Source organism: Chrysochloris asiatica, unplaced genomic scaffold, assembly GCF_000296735.1.
Source record: "Chrysochloris asiatica unplaced genomic scaffold, ChrAsi1.0 scaffold00206, whole genome shotgun sequence".
Taxonomy (NCBI): domain Eukaryota; kingdom Metazoa; phylum Chordata; class Mammalia; order Afrosoricida; family Chrysochloridae; genus Chrysochloris; species Chrysochloris asiatica.
Genome location: NW_006408724.1, coordinates 1,738,456 through 1,766,138, shown reverse-complemented (window position 1 = coordinate 1,766,138; position 27,683 = coordinate 1,738,456). Strand labels below are relative to the sequence as shown.

The 27,683-nt window shown below is 38.9% G+C and overlaps 1 protein-coding gene across 2 annotated transcripts; it reads right to left on the bottom strand.

Moving 5' to 3' along the window:
* Positions 1-1,617: 1,617 nt before the first annotated feature.
* On the bottom strand, positions 1,618-24,105 carry SUV39H2 (suppressor of variegation 3-9 homolog 2 (Drosophila)). 2 transcript variants are annotated; one of them, XM_006872598.1, is made up of 6 exons: positions 23,971-24,105; positions 20,947-21,092; positions 6,460-7,131; positions 4,399-4,545; positions 3,695-3,824; positions 1,618-1,724 (listed from the first exon to the last, which is right to left on the bottom strand). In XM_006872598.1, the coding sequence occupies exons 1-6, from the start codon at positions 23,999-24,001 to the stop codon at positions 1,618-1,620; spliced, it is 1,233 nt and encodes a 410-aa protein (XP_006872660.1). In that variant the 5' UTR covers positions 24,002-24,105. The 2 variants fall into 2 exon arrangements, with proteins under 2 accessions (XP_006872660.1, XP_006872661.1); XM_006872599.1 differs by having other exon boundaries at positions 7,000-7,131; positions 23,971-24,027.
* Positions 24,106-27,683: the final 3,578 nt, after the last annotated feature.

The window sequence follows — 27,683 nt, the reverse complement described above, 5'->3', positions numbered from 1 at the left end:
GAAAATCGTAATTTGCAGGAAGGTTGGCAACCCAGAAGTCTGCAGCCTTTTCTCAGCACCATCACTGCTTCATACAGAAAGCATGAGAAATGGCATTCAAAATCAATTTTGCCTTCAGACTTCTGAAAATTTTGGTTAGCAGATACACTGAGGCTCTGAACATGTCCTTTTATTCTGTGAGAGTTAAGTCATGCAATGACAATACAATGAATAAAGTGTCGCTTCTCCCAAAAAAGGATTAATGGTTAAGATATCTGAAGTGATATATTTTTTAAGACAGTTCAATAGTACCCAAGTTTATTATTTTAGGTCACTAAGGCTTAAAGGGAAGAGCTTAGGTAAAACTTACTTAGGAATACTGATAGCTACATTATCTGCAGCACTTATATCTTCTTGCTGGATACCATGATTAAGAATCCCATAATCAGGAGGAGATGGAAACTTTTCCTAATTGAGGCTTTATGATACAGGAGAAAACAAAAACAAACATTCCATTTCAATCTTTGTATTCAACTCATAATTCAGGGACACAAAAAGCTACTTTTGGCAAACCCAAAGTTTAGCTTTGTTGCATTTTAAAAATTCATGTATAAAACAAGTATTCGTTCAAAATATACATTATTTTTTTTTTTTAAGAGACTGTCAAGAAATAATACCGAAGTTGTACTATTAATGTATTGTATGCAACATGAGTACTAGTTACAGGTGTTCACAGGCATCTTTTGTTGTAGCGTTTAGACCACAAGTACTCACACCATGGATATCCTAATTCATGTTTTAAGAGGGACCTTAAAATGCTCTAACTCCCCTAACTAGCATTCTATAACACCCATCTGGTTCCACTGCCTCATCTTTTCAAAAAAGCATAATGATTAGGTATTCTGGATTTTTAGAAAAGGCTTTTTGGAGAGTTTTCATCTATAGGGTATAGAAGTCTAAGAACTACTAGATCAGACAAATTCCCTCCATAAAGACATAGATTGCTTTAAAATAGGAAATCAAGCTATAATGCTTCACATTTAATATTATACCTTTAATTTTTAATCATTCAGATGTCAATGTTTTAATGATAAAAGTAGAAAATTGAGTATAAAATTTGAATATTACCTAGTTATCCCAAATACAAGTACAGCAAGTATTAAATAGGTAAACAGGAATGACAATATAACAAAAATATAGCTTGTATGTTGGTCCAAATTGAATCACTCAGTCATTTTTCCAAGATTTATGGCAAATTAAATGTTTGACCTTGGCAATTGTTGCATTACTAGTTTTGCTTTTACCTTACACTGAAGGAGGCATTTGTCTATTCACACTTCTGGAGTATGTGCATGTCGAACTGTAAATACTTTTCCTTGCATGCTTGGCATCCATCCACTAACTATGTACAATTCAGTGAGTCTACTGGACCCTGTGCCCTTTCTTCAGAAACTCACCAATGCATTTGGTGCATGTTTCGAAACCAGAATTATGAATTATAAATTAACATGGGAGTAATCTTGATAGTACGAAAAAATGTTCCCAAATGTTTATGTTGTTTGTTTCTTTTTTTTTCTAAAATATCAACATTAGGAAAAAATAAAACAAAAATGATCATTAGTTCAATTTTCTGAGAATTCAGTTGAGGTAACCTCGGCAAGTCAGAGCTCCACATTTGCACACAGTTCTGATCCTCTTTTTGGCTGGGCCATGGTCAATAGAATCTGAAGATATATCTGCTGAACCTGAACACACAGGAAAAGAAATAGAGGAGATAATTTAGAATGTATTTCAAATTTCCTATTAAAGCAGCTAGCAAGGTTGCCTATGTATTCAAGATCATAATAGTATAAAATGTAATTTTCCTTTTATATATAAATGTCCCAACTTGGCCCACAAGGGCCCCTCCCAGTATTCCAAGGCAACCCCCTCCTGCAGTTCCAGGGTGACCATCCAAACCCCTATCGTTCATTTCCTTTATTTCCAGCAACATGTCTGTCGATGGTATTTAAAAAGCCTTATGTTTGCATTGTCATATGTACATAAAAGCTTTCATTTTTGACCCATGTCTTTAATAAAACAAAGTTTATTCTGTATTTAAAAAAAAAAAAATTAGACCAAGCCCTGATTACTTGGCTAAACCGAAAAATTAGAGGTTCAAAGCTACCCAGTAGCTCCGAGGGAAAAGACCTAGAGATTTGCTTCCATAAAGATTGTTGTTGCTAAAGTGCTGTAGTCAGTTCTGACTCACAGCAACCCTGTATAGGGTTTCCAAGGAGCGGCTGGTGAGTTTGAACCACTGACCTTATGGTTCAAACCGACCACGTGGTCTAGTGCATTATCCCACAGCACCACACCAGGACTCCTCCAAAAAGATTGTTGTTAAGTGCCACAGTGTCGGTTCCGACTCACAGTGACCCTTTATAGGGTTTCCAAGGAGCAGCTGTTGAGTTTGAACTGCTGACTATGTGGTTCAAACTGACTTTGCAGTCTAGTGCATTATCCTGCAGCACCACATCCTCCATAAAGATTGTTGCTGTTAAGCGCCATCAAGTCAGTTTCAACCCATAGCGGCCCTGTATAGGAGCGGCTGATGAGCTTGACCTGCCAAACTATCGGTTCAAACTGACTTTGTAGTCTAGCACATTAACCCACAGCACCACGCCAGGGCTCCACAAGATTATAGCCTAAAAAAAACTTATGGGGCAGTTCTTCTGTCATATAAGGTCACTGTGACTTGAAAATGGACTCTACTACAGCATCTAACCACAACATGTAAGTAAGTGTGAATGTTCACAGACAAATCAATATGAATTGTCTTGAAGGGATGCTGTTAAGTGCCTTCAAGTCGGCTCCAATCAGTGACCAAGTATAGAGTCTCTAAGGAGCAGTTGGTTGGTAGAGTTGAACCGCTGACCTTGTGGGTTCACAGCCCCATGCTGATACTACAGCGAGAGCCACACCAGGAATCCATGTAAATATTTACGTGACTAATAAAAGGTAAAGTGTAATGAGGGAGTTTCAAGTTTGTGGAAAAAAATGGAATTAAAAGATGTACTTTTCCCCTGAACTTTCTGAAGTCCCTTCACAATTGTGAGAATGAATGAAACTTACTGGGAAAATCCAATGCATAATTTTTTACTTTATATCTTACTAAAAGAGTACATAATGTGAGGCCAAAAAGGAAACAGAATTAGACATTTTATTTAAAAGTCAGATTTAGTAGGAAAGAAGTATGTGTGTGATTTAAATCATATTTTCAGTCTTTCAGTAAATATTCAGAACTGTAGGCTTGCCATTCTTTACATTATTGAGAAATGACGTTATAATAAATAAGCGTCCAAATGGAAGTTCTTAAGAGTCAGGAAGCAACATGAGGAAGAGCAAGCAGTACGCAATCCAACGTCAGGGAGGCCTGGACTCTATCAGCTGTGTGTCCTTGCATGAGATAACACTGTGAGCCTCAATTTTGTCCACTTTAGAATTACTGTGGTTCAGGTGATCTAAGGAGTCCTGGATTAATGTGCTGGACAGCACGGTCGCCTTGAACCACAAGATCGCCAGTTCAAGCTCACTAGCTGCTCCTCGGAAACCCGAGGGTAGGGTTGCTATGAGTCAAAACGACTCGATGGCACTTAACAACAACTGGTGATCTAAAGTTTTTTCATGCTCTATTATATTCCTCATGCTGAAGCTATAGTTGAAAAACCATTACCTTTCATTTGATAATCAAAAGTCAGCTCTTCTCCAGCATTTATGGTTCTTGTGGAAAACAACGCAATTCGAGGAAGACGAGTATCGAGGTTATCAATGAAAACATTGAACACTTGAAGATTTGGGTTGCACTAAAAAGGAACATTATAACCCATCTGAATAAAAATAATGTGAATGAGCTCTTAAAAAAGATTTAATTTCCCAGAGTAATACTTATTTTAACTTACGTTGGAAAATAAGTTGCTTATATCTAGAGGTCTAAGAAGTTTTAACATTAAAAAATACTGTTTTCTTATTTATAAAAAAATCTCAAACTTATGTAAAAGTAGAACTACAAAAGATCCCCATGTGTCCACTATGTAACTTTAATAATGATTAATGTTTAGCCAATCTTGTTTCATTTACATCCAATTTGTAAAGTTTTATTAAAGGCTATTTTCTAAATCATAATCCAGTATTCTTCCTTCATAATATTTGAAAAAAAATTAGAATACAGTTGAAAATTGAACTCCAGAATCTTATAATCAAATCTATACTCTGAAAAACACTATTTCCAAAGATAAAAGGAAGTTAACAGTTATTGGGCATCTACTAAGTGCCAAGTATGTTAGTAATTAGACTTGACTATTCTTTATACTAGGGAAAAATCATTCAAAGCTGTATTAAATTTTATTTTAGTCTTGTTTACACTTTGTTATTTCTTACACTGTGATTCACAAAATGAGATATATTTCCATATCGAGCTGCATCCACTGTAAATTCGTCAGATTCATAGTCTAGATCAAAAAGATACGTGATTCCTTTGTTGTCATATAACTGTCCCCGTCTCTCAGCTTCTTCACTTGTGATTACCTAAAAGAAAAAACTACAGTATATTACGTAGCTATTGCTAAACTGAAGAAATATTCTTTGTAACTCTACAAAGCAATGGAAAACCAACAAACTTAATCAATTTGCGTAAGCTTATTGATGTATCAAGCCTACAAATATTTTTTTAAAAATCCAAGTTTCATCATCAAAACAAACATTCAAACACTAACACAACTATTCAAGAACAGCTAGAAGCAAAGGAGGGAAACAATGAATGGAAAAATAATAGTGCAGAAAAATTATGACTTTTCAAATAGCATTTGAGACAAACCAACAATAAACAGGAGCCCTGATGTAGCGCTGTGGATTAATGCATTGGACTGCAAAGTCAGCGGTTCAAGCTCACCAGCCAGCTCCTTGGAAACCCTATACAGAGTCGCTATGAGTCAGAATCAACTCCACTTAACAATAACAATAAATAAGTTAAAACACTGTACTACTTTCATTATAATTTACTAGATATTCAAATAGCTATACAACTATAGCTCTGTATAGGACATAACCAAATGTAAAGGGCTACATTTACATAAAAACGCTCTAAAGGTATACTTTTCCTATAATTGGTTTGTGTGCAGTCACAAATGAAATTTATTGGAGAGAAGGTATGTTAAATCTTCAGTCAACTGTATGGAAAGTTAACTTTTGCAGATGTACTGGTTTCATAAAATTCTGTAGCTCAAAATTAACTTCCATAGTTTTGCTCTTAAGAACCCAACTTTGCTACGTGCTCAGCTTAAGTAACGTAAAATGTCTGAAGTGTTTCATGGCGTCAATCAAATTTGGCTGTTGTGTTAATTAAGCCAGAGACACCATGTGATTTTAAAAGCTATAGTAACCTGAATAGTGATTATCATACTCTGTCACTTTCTAAAAATATTAGTATCAACATAATGATCTAATTTAAATTCTGAATTCCAGAGGAATACCTATTATAATATTGGATGCTCCAATTCCATATAACTACGAAACAATCAACAATCAGAATCAACAACTCCAGATATGTAGTCACTCTCCTTTTTCTAGTCATGGTTTAATCCACCATACAGTATGAGGCAGCATGGTGTGGGGATAAAGAACAGATTCTGGAGCCTTGGTTTTGAATGCTGACTCTTCTTTATTATTGTGTGACTTCCAGCAAATTGCTCAATTTCTGAGCCTCAGTTTCCTTATCTATAATAATGGAGATAATGCTACATACACCCTCATGTGGAATTACTGAAAAGATTAAGGAGTTATATATAAAGTGATTGGGATAGTATGTAGTATACAGAATAAAATATCTGTATAAAAATAAGTTTGCTAGTATTTGTAAGGTAATTTAGAGAACCCTCTCCATGGTTCAAAGTATCTGAGTTATTACGACATAGTGTGGATTTTCTTATGAATGCAATGAATGCTTTTACATCTATTTTACAATAGTGTTTATGAAGCTAATTTACCTAATTGGTCAATTCACCATCTTTCATGTTGATAAAAAATTGAGTTTTACCAACTTCACTTGACTGTATTTGGCCAAATGGACAGAGTAAATTATAATTTAAGTGTTTCAAAGTGAGCATGTGTTAAAATCTGCTTTTCCTCTTAGAACTCTTGTAAAAAATAGTGGTTCCCACTTTAAAATATACAAATGCCAGTTCCAGTGACTATGAATGGTGTTTGTTGAAAGATGACTCTATGTATTCATTTGTCATTAAATATATTTATTTGTCATCTACAAGTTTGTATTTTAAAAACCGTGCCAGTGAACTCTCTCCCAAACCTGAAAAAGAATTTAGACTTATCTGCAAATAATATCAAAATATACCAAACATTACATTTGTTACTGAGGTAAAAAGGTAACTTCTCAAACATGTAAATCTTACATGTACAATTTGCTCTATGATAAGGTGAACATACCTCTCCAACATACTCCATGACAAAACTCATTCTTTTAATCTTCACAAGTGTCTTTACACCCCAGCCACAGCCATTGCTAGTTCGAAAGATGCACAGGGAATATTGTGTGCCTTTTTGTACGACCCTATTTGGGCAATCAGGTCCACACTGACACCTTGAGTTGCATTCATAGATGGGGGTACCAGGTGGGATTTTAATTTGTTGGTTTTTATTATAAGCCAAAAGAACTCCAGCTTCAGCAGGACAACATTTCTCAAGGAAACAATCTGTGCATGAGCAACCAAAGGTAACTTCATTTACTAAGCTGATTCCAGGAGCTGGTTTGTATTCATTAATGTAGTAAAAGTCAGAAGGTGGGCCCTCTAAATCAACAGTATTTTCAACAAATAGTATTCCTTTATGATTCTTCCTTCTGTTGAGTTCATCTTGCCATCTTTGCAGAGCTATTCTTTGTTTAGCCTTCTTTACAATGTATTCAGCAATGACAGGTTTCAAAGCTTTATTATTGTCTTTAAGAGTTATTGCTTTGCCTTTCTTTACCTGAGATAAAAAATTATGCTTGTCATTAGAGAACTGCTGTAGTAGTAATGGGCACTTGAGATTTTGCAAAGGTTCCCAAGTATTTGTAGAATCTGGCCATCCTTTCCATTTTACAAGATAATATTCCATGTCCTTAAAATATAAAAGAAAACGTAAATCAGATTATGATAGTCTCCATTACTTAATATGATTAAATATCTTAATAAGTAAGATATTTATGGTCATTTTTTTAAGAATTCAGAATATGTCTATTAGCTTTCTAATAGATCAAGTACAAATCATAAAAATAAAACGATTTGCCTTTTATAATATGGAAAATGTGTACAGAATTTAGATGTGGCATAATATGACTGGCAATAAGCTAGAGTCCTGCTAAACAGTCTTATCTGGAGAAGTAGAGATAATGGAATTTATAAATACTTCATTGAACAGTGATCAAACAAAGACAACATCTTGTTCATGGACATGGGTGGTCCCAAGGCTAACCTACATTAGTGGCTTATTTGGCCAAATACAGAACAGGTATTCTCTAAGGTCTATAACCTGATATTACACACTGTAGGACACACTGCCTAGACGTTCTAGAGATGTTCTGTCCAGTACAGTTGTTAGCCACGTGTGGCCAGTGAGCACCTGAAGTAGGGGTAACTGAAGGAGCTTTAACACCAAATTTCAAAGTTAGTACTGGTAGTGTAGTGGTTACGAGTTGGGCTGCCAACCTCAAGGTCAGCAGTTCGAAACTACCAGCGGTTCCACGGGAGAAAGATGAGGCTTTCTGCTCCCGTAAAGATTTTTACAGCCTTGGAAATCCTATACAGGGTCGCTCTGAGTGGGAACCAACTCCGTGGTACTTAACAACAACAACCAAAAACGAAAAACAAATGTAAACTATCTTTAATGTTTTAGGCATGTTTAATGTGAAAGCTTTAAGAATGGCTTTGGTTACGGACTATATTGGAGTCACATACAACTCATCACATAACACACAGCACTGAAATAATCTTTTGGATAGGTGGAATTAAATATACTATTTAAAGCAATTTTATTTTTACTTTGTTTAAGGTAGTTATTAGAAAATGTAAATGACACATGCGGCTTACACTATATTTCCAGTAGGATGTTCTAGAGAATATATACTACGTAAGTTGTATCCACTCACAGTTGGGTTGGATAGCAGGCACTCAATCTACCAAAAAGCATGTCTTTGGATTTGTCCCTTAGGCTGCTATTGGACACCATGGTACCTAGAATCTTGTCTTTCCACCCAGTGAACTTGACATCATTTCTCTTGACAAAGGTAACTAAGTGTGTACAACAGAAAATTCTGAAGTAAAGTAAAATCCCCTAATTTAATTTTTTTTGTCCTCTGGACTAAAAGATAAATCCTCGTGTCCTATGGTAAAATAAGACTATAAAGTGCCTTCTAACATATTAAAGTGAGTAAACTGTATTTTACAGGTTTTATTTAAAAAATTCATACTGATAAAAACTTCATTGTGGTACACTTAGCTTTTCCATGACAATTTTAGTAACACTTTATTTTAAAGTAGGGGTGTCTAAGGACAGCATTTAAATATTCATAAAAACTTTCCAAATAATCTGGAAGGTCTAGGACATGTGGTATTTGAAATCTTGCTGAGGTACAATTTGGGGTGAGGAACACTGTGAGACAGCTGTGCTGATGCAAGTCACAAAGCTAATGAGCGAGCTTATTTTATCCCACTATTAGCTGCAGCTTTGAGTCCTGGTATGGCGCTGTAGGATAAGCAGTGGATTGCTAATCACAAAGTCAGTGGTTCAAACCCACCAGCTGTTGTTCCTCAGAAACCCTATACAGCAGGGGTGGGAACATCCAGCCCGCGGGTTACATAAGGCCCGTGAAATCATTTAGTGTGCCCTGCCAAGGCAACTTCAGTGCCAGCCATCACACTGTTGCTGCTGTTAAGTACTGTAGATTCGGTTCCAACCCATGGCGACCAAGTTTAGGATTTCCAAGGAGTGGTGGTGGGTTTGAACCACTGACCTTGTTGTGCAACCTGAGCTCGCGCTCGTGGTCCAGTGCATCATTCTGCAGCACCACACCAGACTGTTGTTGTTAAGTGCTGTCAAGTCACTTCTGACTCAGGAACCTTGTATAGGGTTTTTGAGGAATAGTTGCTAGGTTTGAACTGTTGACCTTGTGGTTTACAGTTCAGTATTGATCCATACACCACACAGAAGTGAGCTAATTAAATGTTTGACCAAATACAGCAGACAAATTTTTGTATGGCCTTCAAATAATGTTATAAATCTTTGCAGAAAAGTACCCCACCCCCTGCTATACAGGGTCGTTACGAGTCAGCACCGATTTGACTGCACTTAACAACAATAATCTGCAGCTTGTTGTTGTTTTGTTAAGTGTCGTGAGTTGGTTGTGACTCACAGTGACCCTGTATAGGGCTTCCGAGAAGTGGCTGATGAGCTTGAACCACCGACTTTGTGGTTCAAACCGACCTTGCACTCCCTCTAGTGCATGAACCAGCAGTTGCACATCAATCTGCAGTGTATCCCCCATTATAGCTGCAGCTTGGAGTCCTGGTGTGACTCAGTCTGATAAACATTGGACTGATAATCAAAAGGTCAACAGTTCAAGTCCATCAGACACTCGAGGAAACCCTATACAGGGTCACTATGAGTCAGCACCGACTCAATAGTGCTTAGCAGTCTCATCGGCATTTTAGGGGAGCCCTGGTGGCCTAAAGGTTGGTGGTGTGAATTCACCAGTTGCTCTGGAATAAAGTGTGGCAATCTGCTTCCCTGAAGATTTACAGCCTTGAAAACGGGACAGTTTCACTCTGTCCTACTGAGTTGCTACAAGTCAAAACTGACTTTTGGAAGCATTGTTTTTTGTTCTGCTTTTCTCCTTCAATCTGCATCTAACGTTCTATTACATTCCACTTAGCAAGCAGTGATTCTTGTGAATCAAAAAGACTTTGCTTCTTTTTAAAAACTGGTCAAAATGTGTTTTCTCTGTTAAAAAAATTAGTCAAATTATGGTGTGAAAACATACACAAAAACTTTACTTTCATGGAAATACACATTGCGATTTCCAGAAAGCAAAAACAAAACCCCCGAAACATAGATATACAAAGGGGGCCTCAAAAGTTCATGGAAAAATGGCAATGAAGGTAATGGAATTTCCCCACAAACTAAGGTCAAAGAATTGATCCCTTCTGAATGTCAGGTAATTACAGCAAGTGGAGGTGTTGCTAATAAATAACTGCATACCAATCGAGAGTCATTTAGCACTATCTAGCTGATCTGTTTTGCAATTCTAAAAGTTTATTTTTTCTGATGCCAAAATCATTGCAACCCATGTCCTCTGTATTTTTTTTTCAGTTACAGTTTTCCCAATCACAGACCTGAGTGACACTAAAACTTGCCAAGAAATAGAAATAATTGTGTATGTTGTTGGTAAGTGCCACTGAATCGGTTCCAACAAATAGTGACCATGTATAGGGTATCTGAGGAGTGGCTCGTGAGGCAGAACGGTCGAGCTTGCGTTTCAAACCAACCTTGCTGTCCAGCGCGTTAACCCACAGCACAAGTCAGATGACTAAAAATCATCATCCTGCAAAACTACCAATTATCCTGCCATTGAAGTTTAGAGTCCTGGTGTGGCACTGTAAAATAAGCAATGGACTGCTAACCACAAAGTCAGCCAGCCGCTCCTCAGAAACCCTATACAGGGTCGCTATGTGTAAGAACTAACTCGACAGCACTTAACAACAACGGTGAAGTTTAACATGTTAATTTACTAATATTTTTCTTCCCCAAATAATTTAGTATATTCTCTAATCCTGGACGAATCACTTGTAGTTTTAGTGACTACGCTTTATATGTTAAACACACTGACACCTACTGAATTTATGGGAAGTACTATAAAGGAGCTCTGGTAGCGTAGTGGTTACGAATCCGGCTGCGAACCTTAAGGTCAGCGGTCCGAAACTACCAGCTGCTCCGCGGGAGAAAGATGAGGCTTTCTACTCCCGTAAAGATTTACACCCTTGGGAACCTTGTACAGGGTCGCTATGGGTCGGAACCGACTCGACGGCACATAACAACAACAACTATAAAGATACTTAACAAAACATGAATGCCTTTGGCAAAAATAGAAACATTAGTATTTTAAATTTATTTTGTAGACTGCTGAATCTTATAAGCAACTTTTACTTTCAACATCTCAAACGGGTATTTTCATTGTGAAAAATAAGCTAATTTTAGATGCAAAAATAACTGACTCAGGAAATAAATTTAATTAATTTGACATCAAAATTTCCAAATAAAAGACAGTTCTTAAGTCTTATGTAGTATATCACCATCTTATTCTGATATGTAATCAACTCTTGATTACCTATAGCAATGGAGTACAGTGGTAAAAATGATCCTAAATCATTGTCATGTAATTTAGAATGTATCATAAGAATCTTCCCTTAAAGTCATTTTTCCACACTATGTTTGACAAAGCTGTTTGAACTGCAAAGTCGGCAGTTCAAACTCACCGGCTGCTCCTGGGAAACCCTATAAAGGGTCGCTATAGGTTGGAATCGACTCGAAGGCACTTAACAACAACAAATGTTTGACTTACATTAAATTCATAGAAATACTTTAGCATCAACATTAAGCACATGAAAGTTCTGCCACTAGGGGATATGATGAATTACAAAGTTTTAGTAGCCTGATGGTGTGGAGTCCTGGTATAGTAGTACACTGTGGGTTAATGCACTGGACTGCAAGGTTGCTTTGAACAGGAAGGTCAGCAGTTCAAGCTCACCAGCTGATCCTTGGAAATCCTACACAGTACTGACTCGACAGCACTTAACAACAACAACAAAGCCTGGTGGTGTAGTAGACTACACATTGGGCTGCTAACCACAGAGTCAGCAGTTCAAATCCACCAGCTGCTTTGAGGGAAAAAGATGAGGCTTTCTGCTCCCATAAAGAATTATATATAGCCTTGGAAATTCTATAAAGAGTCATTAAGAATTGGACCCAACTCGACAGCACACCACCACCATCATCACCAGCACTAGTCTTTAGGTGTTAAAATCTCATTGGGAAAAGAAGCAATGCAAGAAGCAATGCAGAAGCAATGCAAGGAAACAAAATTGAAAATATCAAAACAAACACCACTAGGTTATAAAAGAAAGGAAAATCAATATGGGTCAATCAGAAAAAGGACACAAGGAAATATCCATAACAAACTAAAAAGTGAAAGACTGATAAAATGTGTTGAGAAGGGAAAATCGTAGGTAGGATGGAAAACACAAGCAGGAGCTTAGAGCTAAGATTTGCATGAAGTTATCAAGAAAACAAAGGAACCTTGGCAGGGCAGTGGTTAAGAGGTCAGCTGCTAACTGAAAGGTTATTGGTTCAAACCCACCAGCAGCTCAACAGCACAAGAAGTGGCAATCTGCTTCCATATTATAGCCTTGAAAACATTATAGGATCACTATTCAATTCAGTGACAAGGGTTTTGGTTTTATCCAGAAAATTGTAAAGAGATAGATTGATTTGACAAGGTTTAAAGTTCAGAATGCTGAAATGAGAATAATACTGTAATGGAAAGACAAAAGCAAATTTTGGACAGCCTTGAATAGTGGCTGAAATATCTGTATTTTATTTTTGAGCAGTAGTTCTTAACAACTTCTAAAAACCATGGTGCTTCTTTGGGAACCTTCATGAAATACAAATATATTTAGATCCAACTTGTTAATTAGAAACAATTACACCAGTCTTCTAATGGTTAAATGAATGAATTCTTAAGCCCTCATCTTACTTGCGGAGTTCTGGTTTGGCGCTGTGGGTTAATGTGCTAGACTGCATAGTCAGAGGTTCAAGCTTACCAGCTGCTCCTTGGAAAGCCTATACGGAGTAGGTCACTATGGGTTGAAACCGACTCGACGGCTGTTAACAACAAAATCTTGAGTCCCTGTAACATCAACCACTGCTTCCCTCACTCAGGCTTTAGTATCAATTCTCTCTTCATTCTAGTTCCTTTTCCTCTGCTGAGACTGCTTCCCTAGTCTATCACTCAAACAATGTAGATAATCAGGGCTCTGTTCTTGGCCCCTTTTCACACAAAGCAGGGTTTATGCCTTTTGAAAACCTGATGAGTGCCTTCCAACGAGTCACATAAACAGTATATTGGAAATTTCACGCTATTTAAATTCCAGGTTAGGAATTCCAGCCCTACATGCTCTCTCTGGGCAACATCATTACTAATGACTCCCATGATTTTATCTGTAGCCCCATACATCCAGTATCCTGTCCTGGTGTGCCACGAAGGCTAATGCGCTGGGCTGCTATGTCGGTATGAACAGCAAAGTTGGTGGTTCAAACCCACCAGCTGCTCCTCGGAAACCCTATACAGGGTCACTAGGGGTTAGAACCAACCCGAAGGTACTAACAACATCAACTGGATGTCCATACAGATGCCCAAAAGGACTCCAAGCAATCTTGTCCTTCCCAAATGGATTCTTTCTATATCATCATTATGGTGAATAGTGCAAAGGCAAGCCAAAACCCAGCATGGTAATTTTTATTCCTTATTGCCTTCAACTCAATCCATTATTTCGTTTCCTTAGAAATTTCTTTCTGTACATTCTAGTATTTTAATATAGAATTAAAAGATACATAATTATATTATCTATAATTGTAGCTTTAATTACTTCAGGCCCCCACTTCTTATCTGAATGATTACACTGGTTTTCCAACTGGTTTCCCTAACCCCAGAATGACATTTGAATCTGTTTTTCTTTACTAAAGTTTTGAGTTTTCTTACAGAAATAGAAACTCCACAGAATGTGTCATTCTATTATTCTCTTGATTATAAATTGGTAATGCTCTCTGTGCCTACAGAATAAACTTCAAATTTATAACAAAAAAAGGCCATTCTTAATTCAGTCTCTGCATCTCTCTGGCTCAGTCTCCCATTCTGCCCTGTCCCTACCCTCTAGGAGTACTGAACTGCTGTAAGTCCTTGAACAGGTCAGGCATTCTCATACTTTTCTGTTGCTTTGTTCACAAAGCTTTCTCTAATGAGAAAGATCTTTTCCATTTGCCTATCGAACACTATTTTAGTTTCCTGTTTTTATACATCAAAAATCTATTCATTTAAAAAAGCTCACATCTGTAGTTTCCTGCCTCTTTAGCCCAGAAGTGATAACTGCCAATCCCTTTGTGTTACCTTTTCTAATCTAAACTACAAGTCTTCACGGGGAAAGATGAAATCTTATTTATATCCCATATATTTAGGGATATATCCTATATTTAGGCTTTGACTAAATGTTTCTGAATACATAACAAAAAATAGGACTATTATATGTATGCAGTGTAAAAATCAAAATTGTAACTTAGAAATACAACTGTTTAAACTGATCCTGGAGAAAGCAGTTCATGCTTTCTCATTAATATGTGTTTTATCATCTGCTAACTGCCCATAGCCAACAAGGAGCAGCAAGGACCAAAACTTTAAAACTATATAGGGGAGGCACAGAATAAAAATAAACAAAAACCCCAAATTCTATCTGCCCATGAAACTTATTTTTTGCCTGCAAATTCTGAAATCATCATTATTCAGTATTATGATTAATAATAGCATTAGTATTAGTAAATAGTCTGGATCAGATTCTGAGAATATACGGTGTTCCATGGGCAAAAAGTTAAAGAACATAGTTGCTGGAAAGGAGCCCTGTGGCACACTGGGTTAAGCACTGGGCTGCTAACTGAAATGTCAGTGGTTTGAACCCACCAGCTACTCCACGGGGAAAAGATAATCTAGTCTGCTCCCATGAAGATTTAATTTCTGAAACCCTATAGAGCAGTTTATCCTATAGGGTTAGAACTGACTTGACAGCAGTAGGTTTGTGGTCAGTGGAATGTCACTGGATTGTCATGGCAATGACAGACGATTGTGAGACCTGGGTTAGACACCCAGCACTGACACAAATTAGTCCTGTGACCTCAGATGAGCTTGTTTTCTTGATCTCTAAAATCTGGGTTTCAGTCTAACGATTTCTATGTTAATCTAGTTTTAAAAACTATTCTAGGAATATGAATTCACTGTTATATGAGGAACATTCTGATAGTTTTTGCCATGCAGCATAATGTTTTCAGGGGCACAAAATTAACTACTTCCAAAAGTCAGAGCTACGTCAAAGTTCCCTTAGCTTTCTAAGGGAGAAGTCCCACCAATGTGTATGAGGTTCTTGTTTATTGTTTACCTAAGTTATGTTAATAAAGAGTTGTTGTTAGGTGCATAGAGAATAGAGACACCCTGTATAGCGGGGTTTCTGAGGAGTGGCTGGTGAGCTTGAACTGCCAACCTTGCGATTCAAACCAACTTTGCAGTCCAGCGCAGTAACTCGCAGTACCATACCAGACCTCCTAATAGAGTACCCACAGCTTTTAACAGGGATGAGATGGTTCAGGGTTAAGAATTGTGCTGCAGAAAATCCAAGAGCACCATACCTAGAGTTCCTATTATAATTTATGACCTCGAATGGACTCTTGCCATTAACTCACAACTGTTTAACAATCCTCCTTTTCTATCAGTTTGTGTTCTTTCCATCTCCAAGTTGGCTATTTCAGATCTCCTCCACTTTCTTCAAGGTCCATGACCCTTAACTCCTTGATTACTATCAGTAGTATATGACCTTTGGTCCAAATGCAATGAGAAAATAGAAACTACCTGGTCTAAATTCCTCTCATTTCCTGCCTTATACAGACATGTAACTAGAGAGAAGGTGGATGGATGCAGATACAACTGAAGAAATACACTTCCTCCACCTTTCCTCTCCCCTCCATCTTTAGTTTCTTCCTCTGTTGGGTCTCTGGAGTCCTGCAGTGACATCATAGGATAAGCACTCCACCTCAAGGTTGGTTTGAACCGCAAGGTTGGCGGTTCAAACTCACCAGCTGCTCCTTGGAAAACCTATACAGGGTCATTATGAGTCAGAACTGACTCAACAGCACTTAACAACAACAACATTGGTTGTCTAGCATTAACACCTCCCATGCCCCTATTTTTTTAAAAGCAACGTTCTACTAAGCCTCTTTTGAAATTTTGACACTTACTTATATGTAAAGAATCTCTGAAAGATATGATAAATTGCTATGAGAGAACCAGGAGACTGGATTGAGAGACTTATGTACATGAAGATGGTGTTTAACATTTCATTTTTAAGAATCACATGCACATATCATCTACTCACATTTTTTTAACATATAATTTTTTAGATTATAAACCCTCTTATGGAGTCCTGGTATAGCATTGTAGGATAAGCACTGGTTAGTTTGAACTGCAATGTTGGTAGTTGAAACTCACCAGCTGCTCCTTAGAAACCCTATATAGGGTTGCTGTGAGTAGGAACCAACTTGATGACACTTAACAACAACAACAAACCCTCTTATGCTTACATAGCCTTCTTTTTTCCTTTTATTCAAAATTAGAATTTTTGAAAGAGGTGTCCATACTAAACTCAACTTTCTCACTTTCAATTTTTCAAATCCATTCTATTTTGGCTTATTATATCTATACCACAGAAACTGGTCTAAGGGCATCAAGCACTCTTCCATTACCAAACACCATTGATTTTTTCTAGTTCCTCTAAATCCACTGCACACTACTTTCTTTTTGACCTTATCTCTTCCAACCTTTCTCACCACTTTGTCTCTTTGACAATTCTTCCTGTAAGTACCCCTTTCTATTCCTCATCAAGGCTTCTCCTCGGTCCTCTTCTCTTTGGGATTTTTTAATGTGGACTACTGCAAAAGCCTCCTGACTCTTCTGTATTCATTCTGGCCACTTTCAATACATCCATGCACAGCAAACAGAGTACTGCCTACATCTCACCATGTTACTCCTCTGGTTAAAATTCCTAACTATTCCCTATTACCCTTAAAACATAGTCCAAACTCCTTTTCCTGGTCTATAAGGAGTTGTACTTTCTGGATCTTGCCCATCCTTGCAGCCTCATCTCACTCCCCTTTGCCCACTATGTTCCACAAACTGACCTCTTTTCTAGTCCTTGAAGTTAGCCAGCTTCTCTTCTGCCTTCACTCCCCACGTACCCCCAAATCTTTTCATTCTTTAGTACTACGCTTGAACATCAGTTCTCAGGGACACCTGTCCAGCTCCTTCAGAATAAGTTAGATCCTTCAGTTTTACTAGAACTTACCTCAAATGTAACTATGTACTTTGCATAATTATATAGAGGTGTCTCTATCCTCATTAATGATAACAGAAACTATACCCTGTGACAGTCACTGGTGAGATGCCTACTGCCTGTTGTTGTTGTTAAGTGCTGTCGAGTCGTTTCTGACCCATAGTGACCCTGTATAGGGTTTCCGAGGAGCAGCTGGTGAGCTTGAACCGCCAACCTTCAAGTTCAAATGGCTTTGCAGTCTGGCACATTAACCCACAACACCACACCAGGTCTAGCGTAGGACAGTTACAGATTGGCAGTCTCTGCAATCCTAGGAAGTTTCAGGACTGTGAAGCCTGCAAAACAAAGCACTCCTTTATCTACCTGAGACCAAGCTACGAATAAATCTGACTTGTTTACACCTCTCGATATCTAAACCTGCTATTCCAATGATACCCAGTTGAAATTGAGGCACACATTTTTATCAAGAATTAAAAACGGGAAAGTGAAGAAACTAAGAGACAGTTAAATTACAGACAAGATCCTGAACTACCACACGAATGAACAGAAAAAGGCTAATAAAAAGGTAGCGCTAACAAAATCTGATAATCTAACTAGATTTAGCAGGAAGGAAGGAAGGAGGAATTACAGATATACAGAATTTTAGCTCTGGTAACTACTAGTAGTATGATTCTGTTAATCAAGACAAGAAACACTAGAACAAGATGCAGATTTGGTGAAAGAAAATGTGTGCAGTTTAAAATGTTGAATTTGGGTACCTGCAAGATAGTCAGTTCAAAATGAAACCAAAGTCTCTGAAAGATTTGGGAGTTATGAGTCAAATAGATACGAGCAAACACCATTGGGAAAGAAGTCATCGTGATAAGATAGTCAAGGATGAAGACTTAGAGAATGTCAACATTTCAGAGGAAGGAGGAACAGGCAACAATAAAGGAGGTTCATAATGAACAGTAAGAAAAAAGAGATGGCAAGGAGGAGGGATGGGTAACAATAATGATGATGAATACAGAAAAAAACAATCCAATTAAATAATAGACAAAGGATCTGGATAGGCAGTTCTCCAAAAAGATATAAATGACCAAGACCAATAAGCTCATGGAAAGATGCTCAATATTGTTGACCATCAAGAAAATGTTCATCAAAAGCACAATGAAATATCATTTAATACCCACTAGGATTGCAATGTCAGTTTGAACTTCAAGGTCAGTGGTTCAAGCTCACCAGCCACTCCTCGGAAACCTTATACAGGGTAGCTATGAGTCGGAATCAACTCGAAGGCATCTAACAACAACAGGATGACTATGGAAACCTGATGTGGTGCTGTAGCTATGAATCGGAACTGACTCAACAGCACTTAACAACAACAGGATAGCTATAAAGAGTATGGTGGCTCTGTGGGTAAACACTGGACTGCAAACCACAGTCAGTGGCTCGAGCCTACCAGCCACTTCACAGGAGACAGATGAAGCTTTCTGCTCCTGCAAAGATTTAAAGCCTTGGAAACCCTGTACAGGGTCGCTATGAGGTGGAACTGACTTGAGTTAAAAACAGGGTGGCTATAAGAAACCCTGGTGGTGTTGTAGGATAAGCAGTACAATGCTAAGCACAAGGTTGGCAGTTCAAACTCACCAAGCTCACACCCCTAAGGAGAAAGATGTAACCTTCTGCTCCCATAAAGATTTAATCCCAGAAGCACTATACAGGGTTACTCTGAGTTCAAAATGACTCGATGGCAGTGGTGTTTGGGGGGTAGGATGGCTATTATCAATAAGAGAGATAACAACAAATGTTGGTGAGAAACTGAAATCGCCATACACTTCTGATGGAGAGGTAAAATGGTACAGGTTATCTTTGGAAAACAGCCCGGCAGTTCCTCAATAGATTAAATTTAGTTATTACATGACCCAGCAATTCTTCTCCTAAGATCTAACCAAAGTCCACATAAATACTTATATATGTTTATGTTGTTGTTGTTGTTAAGTGCCATCGAGTCGGTTCTGATCCATAGAGACCCTGTAAAGGGTTTCCAAGGAGCAGCTAGTAGGCTTGAACCGCTGGCTTTGTAGTCCAGTGCATTAACCCACAGTGCCACACCAGGACTCCATGAATGTTCACAGTAGCATTATTTATAACAGCCCCAAGCTTCCAAACATCCTACATTTCCATCAAGTGATGAAGGAATAAGTTAATGTGGTATGTGATCTGGCAATAAACAAGAATGAAATACATGTTATATAACATGGATGAGTCTTGAAAACATGCTAAGCAAAAGCTAGTCACAAGGGAACGTCCAGAATAGCCAAATCTATAGAGAAAGAAAGTAAAGTAGAGGTTGCCTAGTGCTAGTGGGAAGGGGAATTTGGTGACTAAGAGGTGTGGGTTTCTTTTAGGGGTAATGAAAATATTCTAACATCTTTCTCCCATGAGTGGCTGGTAGGTTTGAAACCATTCCATGGCACTTAACACAACAATAACAACATGACACTCTCAGCTGGACTAGTCAGTCCAGAACTTGTACTCTGAGATTGCAGTTGACTAGGCTGTTTGTAGGCTGAAGGCTGATGAGCATATAGATGAAATGCTTTAACCCAAGATCCTATTGAGTAGGGAGGGCAGAGATGACAAAGGCCTAAGGGAATTTCAAAGGAAGAATTAAATTTAGAGACTGATTTAACATGGAAGATGAAGGAGAAGGAAAACAAAGACGTATACAGGATTCCGGAGTTCTTTGTCAAGAAGAAACGACAGATTAATGACTCAAACAGACTTCTTGGAGATGGAGGTAGACTACACAGAGATGAATTCCTCAAAAAATAAATTATACCTTTTAGATCAAAAAGTTTTATGAAGAACAAGCCTGTTAATTTTAAAGGAATAAAATAAGGCCCAGAGAAATTAAATGACTTTGCTGAAGCCAGAAATTACAGGCATACCTCAGAGATATTGCGGGTTCAGTTCCAGCCCACCACAATAATTTTTTTGGTTTCCCAGTGCATGTAAGTTTACACTACACTGTAGTCTAAGGGTATAATTGTGTATGAAAAAATCTGACACACTGTGAGAATTTTCAAGATATGACAGACATGAATTGAGCATATGCTATTGGAGAAATGGTACCAATAGTCATGCTCGATACAGGGTTGCCATAAATCTTCAATTTGTGAAAACTGCAACACCTGGGAAATGTAATACAGCGCAATAAAATGAGGTATGCTTGTATTAAGCCAAGGCTAGAAATTACTTTGAACTCCAGGACATTCTATCACACCACAGAACCTTACTAAAATCTGGAGTTTGAATGATGTCAGGAAATACAAATGGTGATGCTTCTTGAGGAGATTCAGTAACATCTTGAGGAGATTCAGTAGCACTAAAATTGGTTTGAATTTCCAGGTTCACTTCAGGTGATAGTGGGGAATATGATCTAGGAACAAAATGAATGACAGGAGAAGCCAATCTGAGATAAAACATTTGCTCTGGTAATCCACACAGAGATAATCAAGAGTTGGATGCAGAATGATACAAGTACCTTAAAGTATTTTAATGTAAGAACATTTTAGGCTTCAATATCCTTTCATGTTATTTGGCAATATAGAAGATAGGACATATAAATTTATCATGGCTTAGAATTTTAAACAGTAAGAACTTTGCTTGTTTTTAAGGTTCTTTTCACATTACAGAAATATGAAATACTGAAGTCTGATTAGGTCTCTTTTAAGGGGCTAGACATTTGCCTTACCTTTACTACCTTGTAGTCACACAAGTATTCCACCTCATAATTGTTTAGATTCCTTTTGGTGATTCCAATCGATTTACATGTGAGCTTTTCTTTTCTACATAATTCCTGAAGAGTATCAAGTGAAACTAGGCAAGGCACACACCAAGCTACAATAAGAAAATAGAATTCTTTACTAATGAAATAGCTACTCAATTAAAACAAAAAAAGTAAAGAAAACCGTAAAAATCTTCATTTTCCCACCCTTCAACTGGCAGTGCTGCAAGACTGAAAATTCATGACAGGAAACCAATTATGTGTCTTCAAGGAAAACTGAGCAGTAAACAATGATATTGGTAAACTGGTTTTCTGAATTTTCTCAAGGACCTCTTTCCTGCAATGTTTAGTTGAGGTCAATACATTCTTACTAAACTACATAAATAAAATACTACTTATCTACTTGCTTTTCTTAAAATTACATACAGATGCAAAGATCACCTGAAGCAATGTTTTTGACTTTTCAATGATATTCTATGTAAAATATGTAACTGCTGTTTTAATGAAACTTGGAGTCCTGGTGTAGGATAAGCATTGGGTTATTAATCACAAAGCTGGCAATTCAAACCCACCAGAAGCTCCTCAGAAACCCAATACAGGGTTGCTGAATCGGAAATGACTCCACGGCACTTACCAAACAGCAATGAAACACAGATCTCTGGGACATCATACTTGTCTATTATTCGCTATACAGAATGTAACTGCCATCTAAGTTTTACTAAATTTGATCTCAGTTTGCCTAGGGCAATAGTTATTCTTAGAAATAGATCTAAAATGTATTTTAAAAAACAATCTTTCATTTAATTTAAAAAGTAACCCCCCCCCCACCCTTTTGACTAGACAGTAAGAACTGAAATCTAATTCAAATGTAGTTTTATTGTTAGATAATATATACAAGACAAATCCTACTTTTCCCACTTTGGAATGTTGAATGAAATTTTAATTCCACTTACTGTATTGCCCATGCTGTACTGTATTATCAAGGTGAATAAACCCAAGAGCAACAGTAAAAATATATATGCAATAGTCATTTTGATAGTTTGGTATGTTCCTATATTGCTTATAAAGCCATAACAAAAACAGAGTATTCAATTTATATAATCCATATACCAAACTTGAAGAAAATCAGGCATGCTTAGAATCAAGCTTACAGAAGCCAGTAAAATTCCTGTAAGAAGTATGCTATCAAACTGCATTTAAAATGTAAATAAAACTGATGTTTAGAAACATGCACTAACTTGTATTTTCATGGTAAGCACTAGGATCAGAAGTCCTCTGCCCCCAAGTCCTTGTTCTCCCACCTAGCTGCTTGACTCGCCTCTCTGGGTTTCAGATTCACTGAAAAAAAATGTGAGGGCTGGAGTAAATTGGGTTTACCAAAGAAAATTTATCAGTAAGCTAAAGCTTGGCTGGTGGCTCTCCTTTTCTGTTTTGAGGTAATTTCCACTGAAAAGGGAACACTGCTGTTCTGGTTTCACTGGTTCCTCTCCATCTCACACAGGGGCTTCGTTGTCAGAAACACTGAAGCACTATTTCCACCAAATTTCTACCAACAACTTGAATTCTAAAAAAGTGAAAGGCATTTCTTCAAAAACATGAGGAGTTGCTTGCTCTGGATTGGTTGGGGGTTTTCAGAACAGTGATTAAAACAGAAATAATGCCTAGAATTCCTTCCATCTAAAAAATGTCAGGATCTTTTGTGTAAAGTTAACCTCATGATGCTGACCACATAGAAGGGAGATACTGCTTTGGAATCTACCCTAGCTGTTGGTTCGGCTGTCCCTACAATTTTTATCTAGTTGAAGTGACATGAGGATTTCAAGATAACCCTCGATGGAAATATATTTATGAGAATTAAAAAGCAACAACACTGAATATAAAAACTTCAAAGATTCGCTTTTTAAAAAATTCCCATTCCGTATTAAAAAATGTAAAAAAAAAAGACTTCCTTTACAAGATGAAAAACATTTCGTTACCACCACAAAAACCTTAAACTAGTTCACACTTACTCCTGCCATTCATAATAGAAGCAAACTCCAGGGATAATGCGCTCAGGCTCAGTCTGTGCCGAGGAGCAGAGCTCGATAACCACCTTTCAATTCGAGAATGTCTTTAAAGTTCTAGCCTTTCAAAGAACGCGCTCGCGCACTCCCCTCCCCCTGGAGTAGAGACGGCTTGGGCTTCCACGTAAATAGCGCGCTCGTTCCTGTTGCCCAGAAAAACGTGCCCACTCACTGGGTATTTCCCAATGTTGAGTTTCACCGTTTTAGAGTGCCCTAATTGGGGTGTAGCCTCATTTCCTTTCTTATCCTTCAGACTTCTGCCCCAATTACTTTGAACCCTGTGATCAAGATCATATAAACACCACCGGATATTTCCCGCTTCCCGGTTTAAAAAGCAAACAACACAAAATGTCCCGCCCAAACCACCACAAAGAAGCCAAGCCACAGCCCCGCACTCAGGGACCTCAAAGCCCCCAGGGGATCATCCTGGACGCGCCACCTCTGGGGAAGCCCCGGCCTCCGCTGCCCTACCTCCCACCTCCGCGGCGGGGCAGACGCCTTCACGCCGCCAGAAGGCGCGGAGGGGCGCTCGGGGCCAAACAGGCAGCCCCCCCCCCCCGGAGTCCTCAGGACCCAAGGGTGAGGAGGGCGACACCGATCACCTAGAAGGCGCCGACCTTCGACGCCGCGCAGTAGCCTGTGGGTTGGGCGCCCTCTCTACCGGTCCTGCGAGCGCAGCCCGCGGGAAGGCAGAGTCGGAAGCATGTGCAGAAAGGAGACTGGCAGGAAGCGGGCTGAGCCGGGAAAGGGGCCGTGGCCAGAGAAATAGTAAGAGCCCGCTTCGCTCATTTGGGGGTCCAGGATGGAGGAGGTGTCTCTCCCTCATCTCGCCCTCTAGGTTGGCCCGCGCGTCTCGGCCCCGCTTCCCTGGCCTCGTGGAGTTTGGAGAACAAGGGATAGCGAAGGGGTGTCGCTCTGCAGCCCTCACCTCCTCGCGACTCGGCCTCGGCCGCCGCCATCTTGTAGAGCTTTCATTCAAACTGGCGCGGTCGGACGGGATAGCTCAGCTGGGGCCGACGCCCCGCCCCTCCTCCGGTCCGCGCGGGATTCGGGAGCCGGGGCTGGGGGTCTGGAACCCGCGAAGCGTCCTGACGTCACCAGAGGCCAATTCCCGGTGGCGGCGGCGAGCGCGCCTGCGCCCCACGTTGCAGTCATGGAACGCGGAGTGTCCCAGCAGGCCGGCGGAGGGGGCGGCCGCCCGGGCCACAGGAGTGGGCGTCGGGAGTGGGTCTTAGTGGTGGGGGAAGAATATGCTGGATTAGTGGGCAGCTATCCGCCTGGCCTGTTATGCTGTTTAATTCAAGATTATGTAACCAAGGCCATCCCACGCTTTTAAAATTATTTTAAGCGAGCATCACAAGTAATACTGTACAAAATTCAAAACGTACATTGGGGATATACGGTGGAAGAATTTCCTTCCTCTTCCTGTTCCTCAGCCTCCTAAATCAAATAAACCCGTTTTTTTTCTCTACTTCCTAGATCACAGGTTCTCAAAATAGATTGCACGTTGGAATCACGTGGAGAGAATGTGTGAGTGTTGTGTGTGTTGTGTATGTAAGCTTGCAAATTGATCTTTGTCCCACTCTGGGCACTGGAGTTTTTTTTTTTTTAACTTCCCAGGTGATTCTAATGTGCAGCAGTTTGAGACTGACGGTCTAAATCAGCGCTTTCACACTTTGATGGGCAAATGAATCATCTGGGAAAGTCTGTTAAAATGAAAATTCTGATTGGGAAATTCTGGTTCAGGCCTGAGATTCTGCACTTCTGACAAATTCACAGGCTATTTCTGATGCTGCTGGTCTCTGGGGAGATGGGGCACACAGTAGTATAAGTCTACATGATGTGCAACAAATCCTGCAGCCTCCTAACTGGTTTCCATTCTACATCACAATCCACCCCGCCCCACCCCTTGTTCACGCTGCTTCCATGGTAATGGTTCTAAATAATCTAAAGCTAAAATCTTTGAAGTTTAGAAAACCATTTATAGAAAACAATTTGACAGCCACCAATATTTTTTTAAATTATGAAACCTTAACATAAATATCTTAAAGCATCATGTACAAATTTGAAATACTGGAAATAAATGGTAGCTGCTCCTAAGAAACCGTACACAGGGTGGCTATGAATCAGAATTTACTTGACTTTAAAGGAATGGCTAATTTGATTCTGGAGTCCTGGTGTAGTGCTGTGGGTTAATGCCCCAGACTGCAAAGTTGTTTGAACTGCAAGGTCGGTGGTTCAAGAGCACCAGCTGCTCCTAGGAAACCCTATACAGGGTTGCTCTGGGTTGTAACCAACTCAACAGCACTTAACAATTTGATAACGTGATGAAATACTGTCTAGCCATCTAAAAGGTTTATTTTAAGTCACCCTGTACGGGGTTTCTGAGGAGTGGCAGGATGAGTTTGAACTGCGGTCCTTGAAGTTCAAACCGGCCTTGCAGTCCAGTGCTTATCCTACATGCCACGTAGAAAATGGTTACATATATAAAATGAGAAGTAAAAAAAAGAAAAACAACTTCCAAAGATTTTATATTTCCCATTGTTATTTCCTGTTTGTTGTAAGTCTTTTAGTTCTCTGCACCAGAATTTTACTTGCATGTGATGATTAATTATGTTGTTCAATCATGGGTCTCTTCCATTTAGTTGACCAAGTAGCTGTCTTCCAAATTTCTTGGTGAAGACTAGCAAGTAACCTAGAGTACTGAATCGGTTTGTTAAAACATTTCTATTGGTAATCACTCAACTCCTGGACCCTTGTTTTTCTCCAATGCCTTCATTGCAAGTTTGGAATAATTCCTTCAATACCACTGGTTCTTGATCATAAAGTGCTGTCGAGTTGGTTTCGACCCATAGTAACCCTGTACAGGGTTTCCGAGGAGTGACTGGTGTGTTTGAACCACCGACCTTGTGGTTCATACCAATTTTGCAGTACAACTCATTAACCCACAGTGCCACACCAGGGCTTGATAATACAGTGCCTCTGGAAATGGTTGAACATCAACCAATTGTTTTTGGTAAAGTGACTCTGTGTATTTCTTCCATGTAATTTTGGTATCCCTGCATAGTTCAATAGCTTGCCCAATATTGCAGGTTGAGCCTTCAATGTTTTCTCCAGTTCTTTCAGCTTGAGAAATGCTGAGCTTGTTCTTTCCTTTTGGTTTTCTAACATCAGGCTTTTGCACATTTCATTACAAGACTTCACTGTGTCCTCTTGAGCTTGCCCTTTGAAATTTTCTGTTCAGGTCTTTTACTTCATCATTTCTTCTAGTCATTTTAACCTCTCTACATAAAAGAGCAAGTTTCAGAGTCTTTTCTGACATCCATTTTGTTTTTTTCTTTCCTTTCTTTTATGTGACCTTTTTTTTTTTTTTTTTTTTCAAATGTATGACATCATTGAGGTCATTAAAAAGATTGTCTGGTCTTCTATCAGTAGTGTTCAGTGCATCAAATCTATTCTCGACATAGTCTGTAAATTCAGGTGGACTAGATATCAAGGCCGTGTTTTGGCTCTTGTGTTGTTATTAGGTGCCATTGAGTTGGTACCAATTCATAGCAACCTTATGCACAGCAGAATAAAACACTGCCCAATCCTGGGCCTACCTCACTATTGTCATGCTTGGCCCATTGATGCTACCACTTTGCCAATCCATCTCGCTGGGGGTCTTCCTCTTTTTCTCTGACTCTCCACCTTAACGATGTATTGCATTAGACAAATCTGCTGCACAAGACCTTCCCCCCCCACACTCTTTTTTTTTTTTTTAATTATTTAAGGTTTTTATTGTGGATTGAGTGAAAGTTTACAGGGCATATCATCAGTTTTACATTCAACAAATCATACACCTTATTTCATTACAATGATTATAATCCCCTCCATGTACCATCAGTTAACAGTATTTCTCTCTATCCACTTTAGCTTTTTAAAAAACAAACAAACAAAAACCCTCAGGCATATATAATAATTTACATCTCCAAAGGGCACTTTCTGCAAGTCTGCTCCTGGCCACCAGCTCTTGGTCCCTCTCTTCTTAGTCCATGAATCTAGAATCCTCAGCTGCTCCCCCTCTCCATGGCCCCATCTTTGCCTCCATCTCTGGCGCTGCTGCTTCTCTGGATAAGGTCCCGCATTCTGCTTGTGCATTTCTCTCTTGATGGCTCTAGAATCCTGTTTCTGGACTGTGAAATTAACCACTCCCCTTTTTTTTGTTACAAATGTGACAGTTGCATTTAGTCATGATAACAATTATTCACTATTGAATCTTATCCCCATCTCTTTTCACCAGACCCACCTAGACAAGATGACAGCTATTCATTGGGGACTCTTTCTTTCCCCCCATACTCTTAAACTCTCTTGAAACCTTGTAAACCAGTCACTTCGTGCCTTTATTGCCCCTCATTTTAGGTAGCTAATGTCTAAGTTGCCCGTCCCTATCTACCCTGTGTATAGCAAAGAGGATAGATAGCATTGATACTTGGTTTGAAGACTCTTTCCCTCTCTGTTGGTATTTAGAGTAACTATCGCTCTGAGTATAGGTCAGGTTCATAATGAAGATGTATCTTCTGTCATTGTAGCTGTTCCAGTCTGCTTGTCTTTTCTAGTGGTAATGTCTCACCTCACAAGGTTGTGGATGGGTCTCAGGAT